The 18,795-nt window shown below is 30.5% G+C and overlaps 1 protein-coding gene across 1 annotated transcript; it reads left to right on the plus strand.

The window, feature by feature from the left end:
- The first annotated feature begins 69 nt into the window (after positions 1–69).
- Positions 70–18,428, plus strand: LOC130891419 (small subunit processome component 20 homolog). Its single transcript, XM_057796163.1, has 19 exons — positions 70–218; positions 399–685; positions 752–1,085; positions 2,807–3,985; positions 4,676–4,957; positions 5,021–5,334; positions 5,389–5,547; positions 7,000–7,275; positions 7,338–7,711; positions 8,445–10,432; positions 10,936–11,126; positions 11,189–11,444; positions 11,496–12,101; positions 12,220–12,390; positions 13,213–13,605; positions 15,809–15,991; positions 16,988–17,515; positions 17,573–17,809; positions 18,025–18,428. The coding sequence occupies exons 1-19, from the start codon at positions 174–176 to the stop codon at positions 18,358–18,360; spliced, it is 8,139 nt and encodes a 2,712-aa protein (XP_057652146.1). The 5' UTR covers positions 70–173; the 3' UTR covers positions 18,361–18,428.
- Positions 18,429–18,795: the final 367 nt, after the last annotated feature.

Below are 18,795 nucleotides of genomic sequence, written 5' to 3' on the forward strand. Positions count from 1 at the left end.
TTATACTCATGAATATACAAAATTTATTAATTCTTACTTTTTTAGTTTTATGTTGGTAATAGGTAAGTCAGATTCTGACGTTGACAGTACCGAGCACGTGTAATATTGAAAAGTTATAGTTTTGTGGTAAGCAACATGTTTTGAATAAAGATTTGGTTTTCAATTAAATCAAAATGAAGAATAAATCTTCCCGTCATAAGGATTCAAACACATTTAAGGTAATAGTTGATTATTTACGAATGAAAAATATTCATAATAGAAAGTTTTCCACTAAAGTTTTTAAAATATTACTCCACACGTTTATTATTTTTTTAATGTAATAATATGTAAATTTATAATATTAAATGTTTAATTTTACTGTGTAATATATATAATTATTAAATTATGCATCTTTTTAGTTTCTTCCATTTTCGGAGAGAATATCTAACATAGATGTCGACATCTTTCATAAAGTATCACATGAATATACTTTAGAAACTGAAGAAAATGAAACAATATTCCAACAAACCATAATTAAATGGAATGTTATGAATTTAACTCAGGGATATGAGAGGTTTCAAAATGAGATTAGGGCATATAATTATATTACTTTACCTCAATTATTACTTGTTAAAGACCATCTTGTTGAAATACTTTTGAAGCATATCCAAGAAGGGGATCCTTTATATTTACAACCACTTTTGGAGTACGTATTACAAACGTTTGTATACTTTATTTATTTAGCTTTTGATGCTGATACTCTTTTTTATAGATTATTGGTTGCCTTAGCAAGAGACCTTCAGAAAGAATTCTATAAATATTTTGTTGAATCTTTAGAAACACTAATTAGTTTGCTTGATACAAAAAATACTGAACAGCTGGAGTGGGTTTTTACAACTTTGGCATATTTGTTCAAATTTCTTTGGAGATCACTGGTTAAAGATATTCATTCAGTTTTTACTGTACTTTTACCACTGTTATCTGATAGTAAACCTGAATACATCAATAGTTTTGCAGCTGAAAGCTTTGCATTTGTAGCTAGGAAGGTGAAAGACAAGAAAACTTTTCTAAATCTTATTTTAAAGGCAGTAAGGAATCAACCAGATGTAAGTAAAATTGTCTTTAAATTTTAAATTCAAATTTGTATTTCTACTTATAAAACATTATAAAGTCAAACTTTATAATATCTAAGGGACTACTTTATTATTTTTTTATGTAGTTGTTAGAATATGAGGGTATATATACATCCATATTTGTATGTTTTAGCAAGAAAAATGTATTCAAGTATCAAATTAAACTATACTTTGTTAATTTCATAAAATAGATGTGATATAGACTAATAATATAATTTCTCTAGATTCCCAAAATCTGTAATTTCAGTCTGTTTGGAAGGCTACTGTGATTTAAAGAATTTTTTTATTCTTTAATGATTTCAATCATATAAAATTGTTCTTCAGAGTCTGTTGATTATTTTCATATACCATTTCATCTTATGTATGTGGTGCATAGATTATAATACAATTATCTACCTCAATAAATTCCTCTGCTTCAGAAATAGAGTACCTAGATTATAAAATTTGAGTGTTTTAGCCTTTTATTCTTCTCTGTATCATCATCTGAAGATACTTTTGCAAAGTCTTCACAATTTGCATGTGGAAAGCAGTAAATTATAGTTTTTTGTAAAACTATTACCAATGGCATAAAGAACGGTAAAACTTTTCTTTTCACAATTTACAAGCTTTTGTATAAACTTAAACACTGTAATAAGTTTTTAAACATCTTATTGCATTTCTACAGATGTAACATGTAGTGTTGAATGCACTTCAGTACAATCAAAAGTAGAAGTTTCTTATTGTTGCTTTTACTTGAGTATCCTATTTTTGAAACATCTTGAGTTTTTTAGATCTGCAAATAATTGAAAGTTATCTTTTGTAAGATACTATTATATCTTCTGCAACCATACTATTTAGTCTAGTACTGGATATTTTTCCTCTAAAGCAATTTGTTTTTTGGAATTTCGAGATCTGGTTTTTCATATTGTAAAAAAGTTCAGTTTTGTCTGTCTGAAAAATATCTTCTTATCTGAAGCATTTCTATAATGCTGACATTTTTTCTGACATCCACTCTTTACTGCACCTTTATGAGCACTGACAGTTTCATCACTTACCATAATACCTTGTTCATTCAGGAAATACTCAATCTAATCAGACAAAAATGAAATATCTACCCAAAAGATCATCATCATTTGTCCGTCAAGATTTAAGAAACTCCAATAAGTATTTTCAATCTTAGTAGGTTTTGTGTTGTTCTGACTCATTCAAAAAATTGTTGTCATAAAGAGTTTGCCTTGTTTTTCCTCTCCAAATTGTTAAAATTGTCGAGTGTTTTACATCATATACCTTTGCCACGTCTAGTCTAGTCTAGTTCTATAATATATGATTTTTCTTTGAAGTTAATTTGTTTCCTTTTTCTTTGTAACATATTAAAAGTTACACAAATGTGTTTTGGTACATCCTCTGTACAAATAAGTAACAAACTGGTTGGAATCAAATGCTGCACACATGTGTACATTGTTTTTAAGAATTAAAAAAAAATCCAAAACTATTTTAATAGTCATTGAACATCATAGACACTGCATCAGATTTGGTTATTGTTATTATTGTCTACCGTACTGATCATTATAACAGCTAGTCTAAAAATATCACTTAAATGGTATATCACAATGTTTTTGATAATACAGTCAGTAGCATTCAGCTGGAACTTGTGGTTTTGGTCAATATTCTTAAAGATATTTTCATAAAATGTTTTAACTGTAATGTTATTTTAGGGAGTTTCAGGTTGTGGGAAACTTCTGTTCCAAATGGTGACTGGGATTGATGGACAGTTTCATAGTTGTGCCGATACAGTAATTCCATTTCTTTTTGAATCTTTGACATATGAAAGTTCAACACAAAGTCTACTTTTTGAAATCCTAGAGCATGTGATAACAAATATAGTTAACAATATAAAATCACAGAAAGGAGATTTAGTATGGTCAAGTTTTGTAACTGTTTTAAAAGGTCTTATCAATAAATATAAAACAAACCCAAATGATAGTTTGACAAACAGTATAAATTTAATATTGAAATTGGTCGGACAGACTATAGAGCATAAAGAAGGCAAATTCCTTCAAAAACCGTCATTAATAATAAACGTTTTGGTAGAAATACTAAATACTTTGAACCAGTCTGAAGAAACAACATTACTAATTTGCCAGATTGTTATAGTGTTGTTACTTTCTAATAATCTGAAACTTGCTCAAGAACAGACTTCAATGTTAACCAAAAAATTGTTAGTTACCCCTCATAAAAAAGTTTTCTTATATTTCATTGATAACATTAAAACATTTTCTTTGTTTGAAGCTTCAATTTTGCCAAGTTTCTTGAAATTTTGTGTAAAAAATGGATTAGATAGTGACTGCTTCAATCTTCTAATAAATATTTTAACATATAAAGCTCCAGCTTGTGTTAATGGTATGAATTTAAGCAAATGGACAAAATATCATTTAGATTTTAAGGAGGCCAATAGTACAGTTGAGAGGATTTTGTTGGAGAATCTAAAAAATGATACTTTTCACTCCAGTTTATTGTGTTTGCCTCATTTAACAGCTAAAATGAATGATGTACTTACAATATTGGAAGAAAGTCTCCTAAATTCAATTAAAAGTATGAACAAAGCTGAAAATGAGTCAGAAAAGAAGAAATTGTTATTTTTTATTAATGTTACATTAGAGACTATGATACATTTAAATATCAATCATGACCTACTATTTAAAATATTTAATGAACATGTTCTTGAGGCTCTATTACCTCTTACTAATAAAACTGAGTATATAAGTAGCTTACAAAGTTTTGACTTACTGATATCATATTTTAAACAAATTGGCGAGGAGAAGTATCTTACAATGGATATGTTAATGAAAATAAATAATGTGATGGAGATGAACTTTAGCTCCCCATTCCATGAGGTAATTTTTTATTTTCTGTACTATGAGGACAAATGAAAACAGCATGAATATGTCTCAAGAACAAATTTTGCATTTTCAAGAAAACAAATATTAAGAAAAACATTACAATTATTTACAGATTACATCTATTGCTAGGTGGCTTATTGAATTATAAAATGAATTAAGGATTATTGATATTTTGTGGGAGATGCAAACATTTTCCAAGATACCTTGGGATAAGAATAGGAAATTCACAGGCATTTTTACTGAACACGCTGTTTTTGGTACTACACCAATACTCACAATTATACTGTATGACGTGTGCTTTGATAACCATAGGGTTATCAGTACGAATATCACCAACAGTTTCAAAAATTTCAACTTAACAGGCAGTTTTAGTTATTCTGTTGCTAATTTGATCTATCTACTTTTGTAATCTGCTCTTCCACAAAACTTTCAAAACAAACTATAGCTTATGTGTACTCAAATTTACACAGAATTTTATCAATAATATGCAATTCAGTACCTAGTGCAACTTTTTGTATTTTATTGTGTCCTGTGGACTTATAAGTCTGTAAATAATTTCCTGGTTTTTCTAAAAGTCACTTTTATCATAGAAATTTTTTTCTCAAAGATGCCTGCCAACATATGACCAACAACAGGTCAAATTAAGCCACTTTGTACAATAATGTTTTCTATAATTCTTTTTAGGTACGGCTTCTAACCACACACATTTATACACTATTTGAACACCTGCCTGACTTTAAATTAAAACATAGTACAGATCCTGAAGCACATATAGAAGATTGGCAGGTCTTCACACTTATGTACAAAGTTGAATCTATAGAACCACATGTTCATACCTACAGAGATCAATTACAATGTTTAGAAAAGTTGAGTTTTGATAAACCACAGATGTTAATGTGTAAACAAACTTCATTCAGCATTATTCCACTCAGGTATCTTTGCGGAACACTTTATATTAATTTTCAAGTAAGTTATTTGAAATTTTTGCTTCCAGGAATGTATTTATTACATTTCTTTTTATATTTTCAGTTACTCTGGGAACCAGTTATCAAAATTATAGCGTCATATGCTACTGGAATGGAATCAAATGTTTTTTGGTCAATTTTTGGAGAAGAACTTAAAAATGCCCCCAAATCAATTATTTCTCCAGTTGACTTTACATTAGTTTCTATTGAAATATTTTGTACTAAATTAAAAGAAATATTTGACGAAACACTGTTACTTAAATCCAAGCCTGATTTTGTAAATTACAGGCTGTTACTATGGAAAGCTTTAGTACATTTCGCTAATGTTGCTGAAGCAAAAACTAGAGATATTTCAGATTTGTTGTTGGATTTTATATCGTAAGTGTTAATTTTGGATAAAATGTATTGTTTATTAATTACTTCGAATTTTAGTACAGAATATGTGATCACTAACTCAGATTCACTACCATCCATAAGTATTAAGCAGAATGCTCACGTGGAAGCAGATGAAACTTTGGAAAAAGACGATTCTGAAATACCTGAAAAACAGCAAAATAAAATCATGCAAAAAAATAGCAAATTAATAATAAAGTGAGTATCTCCTCGCTCTTAATAGGTTTTACCCCACGACACATTTTCCAGTTTTGATCTTTCATTAATTCATCAAAAAAATCAATTATTTTGACATATTGCTTTTTTATGTAGTGATTTGGTAATCGGAATCAGAATGGTGTATTTTTTTAATGCCGCTGTCATCTTTATCCTGTGTATCTATATAAAAATCTGATTCTGATTCATTGTTCCAATCTATTTGACATTTACAAGACCATGCCAAATATATATTTTTCAGATTCATTCAGATATATTATACGTATTGCATTTTACCACTATATTTTTTTCTTGTAACACCAACTGCAAGGCAGAGCATGTCTTACATGTATCTTTTTTCGGTTTGAGAGTTAAATTGTGAGTTGAATAATTCACATTTATCTAGTTCGTAGTCCTTGAATAATTTTTAATTTTGATGCACTATAATGTTTATGTTTATAAAGTTTCAGGTTGGGTTTTATGGAATCTGTAATAGTGTAAAGTTAGCTTTGCTAAAACTGTCTCTAGTGTTTCTAAATGCCTGTATTTTATATAACAACATAAAAGCTATACTGTGAGACATATTTCTTCTTAACTTAACTGTTAGAATCTTCTTTGATTCAGTATTCACAAATATTGCTGTATAATCCAAATATCTAATATGCTCTTAAAATGCCTCGAATATTTGAATTTTTATTTTCATTTTTCGAGTTTGTGGAATATTTAATTCTATCTTCTTGCAGCTACTTCTCAACTGCTTTTAGAAATAAGTTTTTCTGTGCAGTTTGTATGTGCCTGTTCCAACTTTAGTTCTTTTTTTGGCTTTGGCATTAATCTTATTTCTCATATTTCTTATTCGTTTTGTCACCATTTTTAATATAAAATCACTATTGTCTGAAAATTTAAAATTTTTAGGTCATTCTAAATATTGTATGATATTCATTCTTATCGAAACAAACACTCGAAATAAACTTAGATTTCATTTCTCTTGAAATTGTACTAGACTTTGTAGCAGCACAATGGTTATCACTGGAAAATTTTGTTTTACTATACATTCCTCATATACAACTTTGCCTCATGTCAATGAAACATGTAAAAATTATTTTCAAAATTTATTTGGAAATGTAAATACTTTAATGCCATTTTTTGGGCAAAAAAGAATTAGCATTCAACGTTTTTAATCATAGCTGTTTGTGAAATACATTTTGAAAATTATTTTGTTTGAATATTATCTTGGCCCTATTATCTTCTACTATCGATATTTTCTATATATCTTAGAAATGAGACTTTAGATCCATTGATAGCCCATGGTATTTAAAAATAGCCATTTTTTGTTTAACTATATTTTTCTTAGTATGGGAAGAATACCAGTTTGCTACAATGTCCCAGTTTTAAAAGTTGTAATGAAAAATTAGTGCAAATGTTACGGGATATTAATTTTGTTTGTAATTCCAGGACACTAATACAGAAATTGAATGTTTTTGCACAATTCAAAAGTCCTCTTTCAATGTATCGAGAACCAGAATTGTACAAATTGTATTTCGATTTACTGCAAAATAGAGATTCGGAAGTACAAAAAGCAGCACTTGATTGTATTTTCACCTATAAACATAAATACATGATCCCATATAAGGAGAATCTATACAATATAGTTGATGATAAAAATTTCAAAAATGAAATGACTACTTTTAGGGTAGATAAAGACAGTAATTCAGTTCTACCAGAACATAGGTAAGTGCTAAATTTTAGTTCTAAAGAATCTCCCAGTGACATATACAATAATTCTTTTATAGGGACGGCTTAATTCCAATTGTGATGCAAATAGTTTTTGGAAAAATGAACGTGAAGACAGGCTTGAGAACCGGAGGTAAATCATCTAGTCAATTAAGAAGAAATGTAGTATTTAGATTTTTGGCCGGTTGTCAAGAAAAAGAATTACTAAGTTTCCTGCAAAAAGTACTCAGACTTTATAATAAATTTCTCGATGCTGATAATGATCCTACTGCTGTTGTTGATAAAGTTTATGAATACTGCCAGTTGGAGACATTTTTACCACCAAAGAGGCTATTGAGTACTATCAATATGTTTGGGGTTATCCAAGAACAATGTGGTGGTTTAATGGGCAATGAAATCATCAGCTATTTGCTCAATATCTTATTTGTAATAGGTAAGTTTCCTTTCTATAAACTTTTAATATTCCTTAAGATTTTCGGATTCCTCATCGTCTATAATACTGTGTGTACTTAACTATTCATTAGTCAACTTCGAGATATGAATGAAAATAAATAAGAAACCATGATATTTAATTATTTTTTGAAAATTTCTGTAATTTGTTTTTTTCGGTACTCCTGTTTCATTCACCATCTCATTTCCCTCCATCATCTCCATTTTTACTTATTGAGTTATCATATTTTACATAAAACTATATCTTTTCAACTCTGCAAAATAATTAAAAACAAGTTATGTGAGCATTCATCTTCTATACATTTGTAACAACTTCTCTAGTTTTGGTAACGACTTCTTTTATATCAGACAAAGCTTTAAAAATATAAAGATAGATTAATTTTGTACTACATTATATTAAAACCAGTAAGTACCATTATTGAGTTAAATTGTGAAAAAAGTAAATTCTTAGTGTAAACTTGAATAATGCTAGTACAAAACGAAGCTTTTGTGAACTTCAACTGATTCCTCATGACTCCAATATACTATAATAACGTGAGGTAATATTATTGAAAGAATTAAAATCCTAGCAAACCATTGCTCAATCACTTTGATTCAGTTCAGACAGGACTATTTTAAGAAGACATACTTAATTTAGAATTCAGCACCTTTGAGTTATGTTAAAGCTGTACAAATTTTGATATTTGTTAATACATTCAATCATTTCTTATTTTTAGGTACCTGCTTAAAGTATGCATTTGATCACATAAATCATGTTCACGCTGGCTACTTCTCGATCCTAAGAAATTTAAGATCATCTTGCATTAAAATAGTAGAGAAATTCTTTGATCATTTCGACCAATATCCCTGGACCAACCAACAAATTAATGCAATATTTACAGTATTCATTTGGCCATACTTGGACAAATTGAACATAGAGGGAATCCATAGTCCAACTGCCCTACTAAAACTTATAACACAGTGGGGTTCTAATCCCAGGTATTTCCCTTTACTTGTTAAATTTAAGGAAGGTTACCCTGAGGACTATATTTTACCACAAGTAATGCGTCTTTTGGTTAACGATAAAAGTCATATTTCAGTCGTTAATGTCATAGAAGAGATGTTAGAAAAACTTCTAAGTTTACAACCGGATGAAGAAGATATAAAAAATTCAATTCCAGTCGATAATGTTTTACCAATAGACAAAGAAATTTTAGATAAAGTGGGCGTCGTTGAAAATCTTAATTTTGGCAGCATGATTTTACTACCTCATGTTTCAGTAATCCTATTGAAAATAGAAAAAAAACTTTTGGCTAAATCGAAGAATCTCAATCAAAAAGAATTGTTTATATTATCCAGAATATCAGAGTTAGTATGGGATCCTGATCTTAGTGATAAAATATTGAATCTACTTTTACCGGTAGTGTTAAAAAGGTGTACTAAATCTCTACCAGAAGAAATAGTTTTGAAATATGTAACTACCATATTTAATCTAATAAGAAATGTTACTAAACCTCACGTACATCTGAAAGAAGTATCGCCACTGTTTTTCGAAATAACATATCCGACTTGTAGGCAAATTTTGTGTCAAATTTTACAGGTAATGTCAAGTAAAACGTTAAGTGAAGAATTGAGAACAAATATGGAAGTAATAGGAGAACTGAACGCTTTTGATAAGAAATGGATCGATCAACCCGACTTTGAACGACGTCATAATGCTTTTAAAACAGCACAAGAACTTTTATCTGAAAATAAAATATCTATTTCTCTGGCAGTATTAATAATATACAATTGTTGTCATTTTATAAACAACGAAAACGATTTATCGGCTAGGGAAAGTAGTGCTCATACTTTGAAACAAGTAGCCGTTTATGTCACAAGACAATATGTCAAACAAGTTGACTATCTTTTGAACCAAACTATTTTTAATATGATTAGAACAGGTTTAAAACATCCCAAAGATAATGTTCGCAATGAATACATATCCTTATTAGGAAGTCTTGCTAGAGAATGTCCTGACGCCCATTTTATACTTCGTGATTTAAACAAATTCACCAATAAACTAGATTTGGAAGTGGATTTCTTTGAAAATCTGATTCACCTTCAAATACATCGACACGCTAGAGCACTGTTGAAATTCTGTCAAATTACCAAAGAACTAACGGAAACCCTCAACCCAAGAACACTCACTCAATTCATTCTTCCTTTGGCTACCTATTATTTATGCAAAGAAAAATATTCTGGTAAGAACAGCGTTATTGACGCAGCGATAGAAGCAATTGGAGTTGTATGTAGGATATTACCATGGCATCAGTATGAAGGTGTTTTGAAATACTACCTGTTAAAGTTGAGTGGCAAATTGGATTACCAGAAGCAATTGGTGAGACTTCTCGTTACTATTTTGGATGCGTTTCATTTCGATCTTCATAATGCGCATGAAGTCGAAGATAAACAAGAATATAATGACAAGAATCTAAGCAAAGATGATGCCGCCGATTGTTCCATTAATAAAGAAACAGTAGATGATACAGAGGAAGTAGTTGGCTCAGTTGTTAGTGAAGTTAATGGAATCGTAGAACAGGAGGTAGATGAATTTGTAGAAGGTGAAGTTGAACAGGATGATGAGGAAGAAGACGAAGAGGTCGATCAGACTAAGTTAAAGGTTATTGAGAAAATTACGGTTCTGTGCAAATCTACAGCGACCAGGATAGTTAAAACGTTAGAGGTGAGTTTATTTTGGTACATTTACATAAAATTTAGTGGCTGTACTGAATTAATACTTATTTGTACTAGGAGCACTGCAGTGGAAGAACAACTATATAGCTTTGTATATATCTTGGTGCTATTTGAATATTTTTGAATTGGGCATAAGTAACTTCCTAGGGGGAAGTATGCTAGATGTATACTGTATTTTATTGTATAAATTGATCCATAATGTTACAATTATTTAAAGACATACCTGACGTTGCGGAATTCTGCACTAAAATGTTTTCCAAGACCTTGATATTTCTATGAGTCATTCAAGTGATGTACTTGTTGGATTGGTACTTTTGGTGGAATCTAAATTGATGATCTTGAACATGGCAAATTTACTGGTCTATAACTCCTGGCTCTGCTGATTCTTAATCTCGTTGATGGAGCATTATTGTTTGTGTTATTTCATCCTATAACCTACTTCAAATGTTTATATGTAATAATTTTAAAATAATATTTACATTTGTTTTCCAGTTAGTGTTGATTCCCAAATTGCACAAGTCATTGGCGGAAATGACTCATCACGAAAGTTCTCACAAAATTAATAGAAAGAAATTGGGTCATGAAAGAGAAGAAGAAGATTTATTACGTGTACCTATTTCCTTAGCTCTAGTCAAATTATTACAGAAATTGCCGGAGAATATATTGAAGCAAAATATTCCTGGGCAAGTTATCAATTTTCTGTTGTTTTCAATTATGAATTTCATATCTTTTTTTTCATATTTAGGGTGTTTATGAAAGCCTGTTCATTTCTAAAATCTCATTTAGAAAGTGTACGAAGAGTAGCCAGAGAAACGTTGCAAAACATAATGTTAACATTAGGACCAAAATATCTAGATTCTCTATTAAGTGAAATGGCTCCATTATTGGGTAGAGGATTTCAAGTCCATGTCTTAGTGTACACTCTACATGGTGTCCTGATTTGTTTGAAAGACCATTACCAACCCACAGATTTGGACAAAATATTATTGACAGTTTTAAATGTAAGTGAATAATTTATTAGTAAATAGTTTACTGGAATGTATATTTTCTAGTTATGTATGACGGACATATTTGGAATTTTATCAGAAGAGAAGGAAGTAACTAAAATAGCTGTTAAGGTAGCTGAAGCACGTCAATCAAAATCTTACGATACCTTACAGATTTTATCTCGATATATAACTGAATCGTGTCTTTTAGACCTAATCCTTCCAATTAAACAAGTCCTTGAATCCTCCCATTCTTTCAAGACTGTTCATAAAGCCCAAGAAGCATTAAGATATATCGCATTCGGCTTGGTAGACAATACATTCATAACTCCAGAGTCTTTGTTAAAATTCGCTTATGGAACGTCTTCTGAAAGTATTCCCCAATTGATCCCCAAGAAACTTGAGAAAAAAACTGAAAAACAACTCGAACAAATGCGCAGAGAAAAGGAAGACTGCTTCATTATACCAAAAATAGCCGGAAATCGAGATTTATATAGATTACAAAATGTTAAAACTTCCATTAAAACTAACGCCCATGTGCTAGTTGAATTTGGTTTGAGGTTATGTTTCGTTATGCTGAAGAGAGATAAAGTTAAAGACGAAAGTTACAGAATGTACATTGATCCCTTCATTAACGTCTTCCATAATTGTTTAAAATGCAAACACGTCAAGGTAAGTACAGGATACGTATTGAATAACATGATATTTAGAATCATGTAATCAATTTTTATCAAAATTTGACACACCATATAACTGTCACACATAATATAACTGACACTTTCTCTTGCAGTTATGTACTTTGACTTTACAGTCGTTGGTATGGGTTTTAAAATATGATATGCCTTCATTGAGAAGACAAATCAAGTCGATCACTAAAGACATATTTGGAATTTTACATAAATACGCTTCGGCTGGTCTTAGTAAAGGTGACAACTTTGATTTAGCAGTGGCTGCATTCAAGGTAAGAACATTATTTGATCAAATTCAATCAATCTCAAATAATATTGAATTAAGACGAGTTTGGTTCACAACAAATTTTATGTTAAAAGAATTTCCTCAGGGGCGCCATCTGATTTTTGTCCAAAGCCTAAATTTATGTTTATTTACCACTGTAAATCAGAAAATAGGGATAAAGATAGATCTACCTTAAGAAAAAACTGTGCTTTAATGAAATAAAATAAATGTACAAATTAAACAAAAGAGAAATATAATACCAACAAAAAACTAATGAATGAAATATAAAGAAAACTAAGAAGCTACAAACAATAAAACTAAAAAAGTAGTCTTCAATGGGAATCGGGGATAGCTTCTTATACAAATTCAAAAAATAATACAAAAGTGGCCAAATATCATTTACAGAGGTGTACTAAAAAAACGATTCAGTTCAACAAAAAAGGAACTCAAAAAATTGACCAAGTGGTTAGTTTATTTACTTACATATACAATTGTGAAAATGTGAGAAACTTGATGGTAACTGCTCTAGCCATAGCAATATCCAGCGAGGAAAGAAAAGATATGTTGAAATCCTGGTAACCTTATAGGGACCGCGTTCACTTTCTGGTAGGTTTTCCAAATTTAGTGTTCCTTCGTCGGACGTCTTTTTTTGAAATCCATAACAACGGTTTTTTAAATCAAACTCTCCACGAATTTTACCTTCTAGTGGCCATAACTTTGATTCGCTAGGCATATGCCTAGTTTGCCTTAGTGATAATAAGGTTCTAACTTATAGGTAGTAAAATTTTGGCTATGAAATCAAACTTAACCAGAACTAATTATTTTTCAGGCAATGGCAGTTTTAGTACGAGAAGTAACGTACCATACCATTGACACGAACCAGTTGAAGATTCTCTTATTATACGTCGAACAAGATATCCACAATTACGAGAGACAAGCGACTGCTTTTAATTTATTGAAAGCTATTTTATCAAGAAAAATTAACGCTCCGGAATTAAGCGACGTTATGGAAAAAGTAGCGGAATTGAGTATAACCTCTGAAACTGATCACGTTCGTGTACAGTCTAGGGCAGTTTTTCACCAATATATAATGGATTACCCATTGGGAGATAGGGTTGAAAAACATTTGAGTTTCTATATTTCGCAGTTGGACTATGAATTAAGGTACGGAAGAGAATCCGCAATTGAGATGATCATGACTCTAATAAACAGCTTTCCTTTGGTAAGTTCTGTTGTATCTATTCCACAAGACACAGTCTCATATTTTGTGACTCGTACAATATTTGATCCTCAACAGTTTTTATATCAAATAGTTTGGGTAAATTCTATATTTTACATACAGGTTTTGACTTCGAACTTGCGTTCAATTCCATGCAATTCCAACAATTAAGTAGTGCCCACATCTTTTCATTTATTGTTAGATACAGACAGACATTTTTTTAGTATGGTTTGCAGTACCCAATTTTTACAGATATGTCTGTTGTCATCAGATCATCTAGTTGATCTGATCTATTGCATTTATCAGTATAATAACCTCAGTCCTGACCTTCCCATTGTGCACCTGCAACTCTGATCTTCCACATATTTTTGTTGATAATGTTGGAGTATCAGCACTGTAATGTCTCTTCGGTTAAACCCATTAACCATATTCTTCGTATTAAAACTACTTTGTTACTTGATAACCAAGATTTTATTTCTTATTCTCTATCCAACAACTGTCACATCGTGATAACATACACAAGTTAAAAACTCAATTAATTAATATGGATGAAACTATTTATAAAACTAGAAAATGAATGAATTAAACTTGGTTTCGATATTCAGATTACCATAGTCAACGAATGACAAACTATTAAGAACCTAGTATCCGTGTATATGCTGTCTCAAATACTAATATTATTGTTGGGATACTTGGAATCACTTAACTATAACATTGGTTCACATTAATAGCGGTCAGTGTAAAACTTTGCTTAAATAATAAATCTTAACGAATGCAATAATAACACATTAATATAAGACAAAAATTAGGTAATCCTAATACGTAAATGGAGGGTAAAATAAGGGACCCTTTGTACCACTCAACTATATGATTATCAGATCCTAATGGTTCCCATCAGGAGTGGTGAGATGATTCACACAAGAGTTTGTATCTCTGTCTGGGTTACATTAGTGCAACGTTGCCTAATTTTAAATAGGAAATCATTATATCAGAACAAGCACTATGTGTATGAAGGACTCACTGTTGAAGTTTTGGATTTATGTTCCAGGTTTCCAAATTTTCAAGTGGCTCAGGGTACATCACCATGAGCTGAGTTAATATGTATTTTGGAAATTACTAGTGATAATTTTTTGAAATTTGTATACAGGATTTTTGTTAGGTGCTCGTTTCAGTTGAAATATAATATCAAGTTGTCTTGTTTTTAGTCATTAACAAAATTTGACTTAATAATATCTAAAGCTTTTTATGTTTTTTGGAAATATGTTTGAAAAAATTGTATGGAGTACCCAGAAATGAGACAACTAAAAATTTCGTGTTGTTATTAGAGATATCTAAATGATCAGTAAGCTGAAGAGTTAACCAATATTTATCAATAATTTGATGTTAAAGTATTAAAAACATTTATCATGTCCTGTTGTGGAATCAATAACGAATTGTAAATAATATAAAGGAAATGTAACAAGGTTTCAAAAAAGCCAGGGAATTCTTTTTGGTTCATTCACATCTGATAAGCGTACGGACAAAGAGCAACAAAAAAGTAGATTATGAAGAGAATGAAGTTAAATCTTTTGTATACTGCAGAAATTAGCCAGACAATGAAATAAAATTTGATCTAACCGGATAACACAGAGAGAAGATTTCACAGGCTCTTCATACCATGTCATTTTTTCTATAAATGATTGAATTAAATGTATGTTGATGCTTCATAATTTATTTCTAGTCGATTCTGGGGGTACTGGGGACGAGAAAAACTGGAGTTGCTGAAAAGTCTCTTTCAAGATATCCAATTTTTGAGAACCCCTTCTAATTTTTTAGAAAATTTTTCAAATATTTCATAACCTTCGGACAAATTTTGGTAATTTTCCTTAATTTGATGTTTCATTTGGTATTTTTAAAATATTGGAATAAAACGAAAAGCTAGAATCGTTTAGATATAAGAAATAAAGTTATATTGTCATCGTAAATTCCAAAAACTCAATGCAATTTTTATATATATCCTGCATCCAGAAATTGATTAGACATATTTAGCTAATTGTTTGTTATGAGAGCCGATCTTGTCTCTTGTTTCCTAGGATGTACAGCTTTCTTCCAACAAGGAATAATGGAGATTTTGAAGCATCATTAAGAATTTTCTCAGTTGAATTATAATTCATCATTAATGTATATTTTTTAATTGCATTATGTTACTGTATCAAGTATTTTTTAGGCAGTTTTAAAAAATCATCGATCAACATTACTTATAACATTGGCAGCTAGATTAATAAATGATGATGAACCAGAATGCAGAAGAAGAATAGCTGAATGTATAACACTGATGTTAAAAAGATTACCAAAAGCGGATCGAGATTTACTTTTTGACATTGTCGTATCGTGGCTTAAAGATAAGAACGTAAGTTACTCAATGAGCTTAGAATATAAAAAACCATTTTGTGACACACCAAAGGTTTTAACAAACAGAGAATGTATACAGCAAATATTTCTCGAAATAAAGGATGCTTCATTTTTTTTAAATCTATTTTCATTCTGTTTTTTATAATATTGCTTTTTAAGGTCATAAAATGTATAATTAGTGTTTTTCAAAAATTTGCGGGGGTGAAAAATTAGCTAGATTGGTAATTCAGTTATAAAGGCTATAGTGGGAAAAGCATGTTAAAATTGCTTTGAACTGAATATTCATTTGAAACTGGTTATTCCAAATGCTATATTTGAAGACCTCTAGAGCCAAATTTTCAAATCTTTAAACTTAATTCTATAGTCTCTCAAAAACGTTTTTTTTTCTGAAAAAAGAAATTGATGTGGTGCCTTTTTTTTAAGAAAACACTTTTATCTTTTCGATTTTACTGATGAAAATTGGATTTTATTCCTGAATAAATGATAAATGACCAAGCAACCACTGCCGAAATTGTTGATTCAACCGTGTTAATATGCATCCAATTGTAAGACAATGGCTTGCTTTTGTAATAAATTACATATCGATTGTATTTCTAATTTTCCCGTTATTTTTTGACTTGACTAGCGGTAAATATCTTTAATCATAAAAATGGATATTCTCACTAAAACAATCGTTACAATGATACCAAAGTATGTCCATTTACTAGATGTCTAAGGGCGTGGGGTGTAAAACAAAAATGAATAAATACGACTCCTGGTAATATCCAGAATCATAATCTGCTACACCCAATGCGGCCCTCACATTTTGCACAATCAACTCCATCCAGCACCCGGTTTAATAGCCAGTTCCGAATAAATATTCGGTTCAAGTCAATTTTAACATGCTTGTCCCTCTGCTTTTGTTCAAAAATTATGTTAAGGCTGCATACAAGTACCACCAGAACTTTCTTTTGTCCCAATACTAAGAAAGAATAGCATCTGTTCAAATTTTCAGATCAACCATCGAAGACTAGGAGCCCAAATTTGCGGATTTTTCGTTAGTTTAGAAGCATCCACTTTCGAAACTCGATTACCCTTAGTCATTCCGTTACTTTTGAAACAATTTGGTATCAACAAATCTCCAGGAAAATTCGTGAAAGTAGAAAAAACTAACGAACAACTCACCGAAGAAGAACAACGAACAAAAGATCATTATTTGTTCCAAATGTTCCAACTTTTATTAAAACTCTGCGCAGGGTGTCCCTCATTTTTAACACGAAAAGAATGTATAGAAAATTTGGCAGTGCAGGCTCAATCATTTTTAGCTTATTCTCATGATTGGGTGCGATTGGGCGCTGCACAGTTTATAGGTTACGTTTTAGCTCAATTAGATGTAAATCATTTAAGGAAGTTGTTGATGGAAGGTCAGTCTGAAGAGAGCGGATATTTATGCAATGATCCTGTTACTGCTGTCAAATCTCTTACTTTGGACTTGTGCGATCAACTGCAACCCATGAATATCAAGAGTGATCTTGCCGAACAGGTATTTATATTATAAAACTTATCTAGAATCAATATTAGAAATTGTATTTTATTATAGGTGGTGAAAAATTTGGTATTTATCGCTAAAGTTTTGCAAACGATTCCAGCCGTTGAAAATAAACCGAATTTATTGTGGTTAGCTAAACGTATGCGTAAAATTGTGAATACAGAAATTGTCGAAAATGCTTCCAGTACAACTTTAAGAACGGAGGTTTTCAAATGGATTGCCGGTGTTGCCACAGCGTTAGAAACTGAAAATATTTTGCCGATATTGCATCATTTAGTGGGACCTTTGGTAAGTAGAATTTTAGGAAACTGCTGCAAATAAATATATAAACTCTTTGATCGTCACTGGATCGAGATATATTCTTATTATTTGTTGTTTCTTTACTTCGATTTATCTCCTATTTCGTCAGAGATAACTTCTTGTGACATAACGCATTTTATTTTTTACTGATTTTAAATAAAGACAAATAATATCGAACATGGCTCAGAATATTTTTGTTGTAGGTCAGAGAAATGGCAACTACAGAAGAAAAAAATGCTCCGCTTAGACAACTAGCCAAAGAAGTGTCTAATTTTTTGAAGACAAAAGTAGGTGTAGATGTTTACACAGAAACTTTGTTAAAACAACAACAAAATTTGTCAGTTAAAAGAGCCGAAAGAAAGAGGTCGAGGACCCAACTAGCTGTTACAGATCCCGAAAGCTTTGCTAAGAAGAAAATTAAGAGACACGAAAAGAAGAAAGAAGCTAAAAAGAGGAAAATAGAAAGTTTGAAAGGAACTAAAAGAAATTTCAAAAGAAGGAAAACTACTATCGATTTAGAAAGTTCTGAAATAATTTAATTCATTCATTTTTAGAAATAAAAAACATTGTATATATTTGTAAATAGTTAATAAAAGTTTATTCTCTACTTTTATCTAGTTTAAATAATTTCTTAACTTTCACCTTTCCTAAGTGTAATAGCAAGGAACAAATTTATTACGATCAGATACTTTTTAAAAAAGGAATAGAGTATAAAACACATAATGGTGACCATATATTTGAGGGAAGTAGAAGTTGAGATTCAAAGGTTTGTTGGTAAGGGAATAATCAGCGAAATCATGGTTTTCCTATTTTGCTTATTATTTATTTCTTGGAATAACGTATGTTGAAGATTAGGGCTTCTTATAGTTGTACTGTTTCTTGATTAATTTCTAACGATGAGTTTTTGTTGTTTCTTTATAAGGGTGAGGTTAATTAAGAACTGAATTCACGTTTTTATGTTTATTTACCGATTT

This window comes from Diorhabda carinulata, chromosome 3, assembly GCF_026250575.1.
Source record: "Diorhabda carinulata isolate Delta chromosome 3, icDioCari1.1, whole genome shotgun sequence".
In the NCBI taxonomy this organism is placed as follows: domain Eukaryota; kingdom Metazoa; phylum Arthropoda; class Insecta; order Coleoptera; family Chrysomelidae; genus Diorhabda; species Diorhabda carinulata.

What these genes read in the sequence shown, in the direction of transcription:
- LOC130891419 (XM_057796163.1), top strand. Translation starts at nt 174, where the DNA reads ATGAAGAATAAATCTTCCCGTCATAAGGATTCAAACACATTTAAG. An exon ending in AGGATTCAAACACATTTAAG is followed by an intron (nt 219 to 398) that starts GTAATAGTTGAT and finishes GCATCTTTTTAG; the next exon opens with TTTCTTCCATTTTCGGAGAG. An exon ending in TATTATTGACAGTTTTAAAT is followed by an intron (nt 11,445 to 11,495) that starts GTAAGTGAATAA and finishes TATATTTTCTAG; the next exon opens with TTATGTATGACGGACATATT.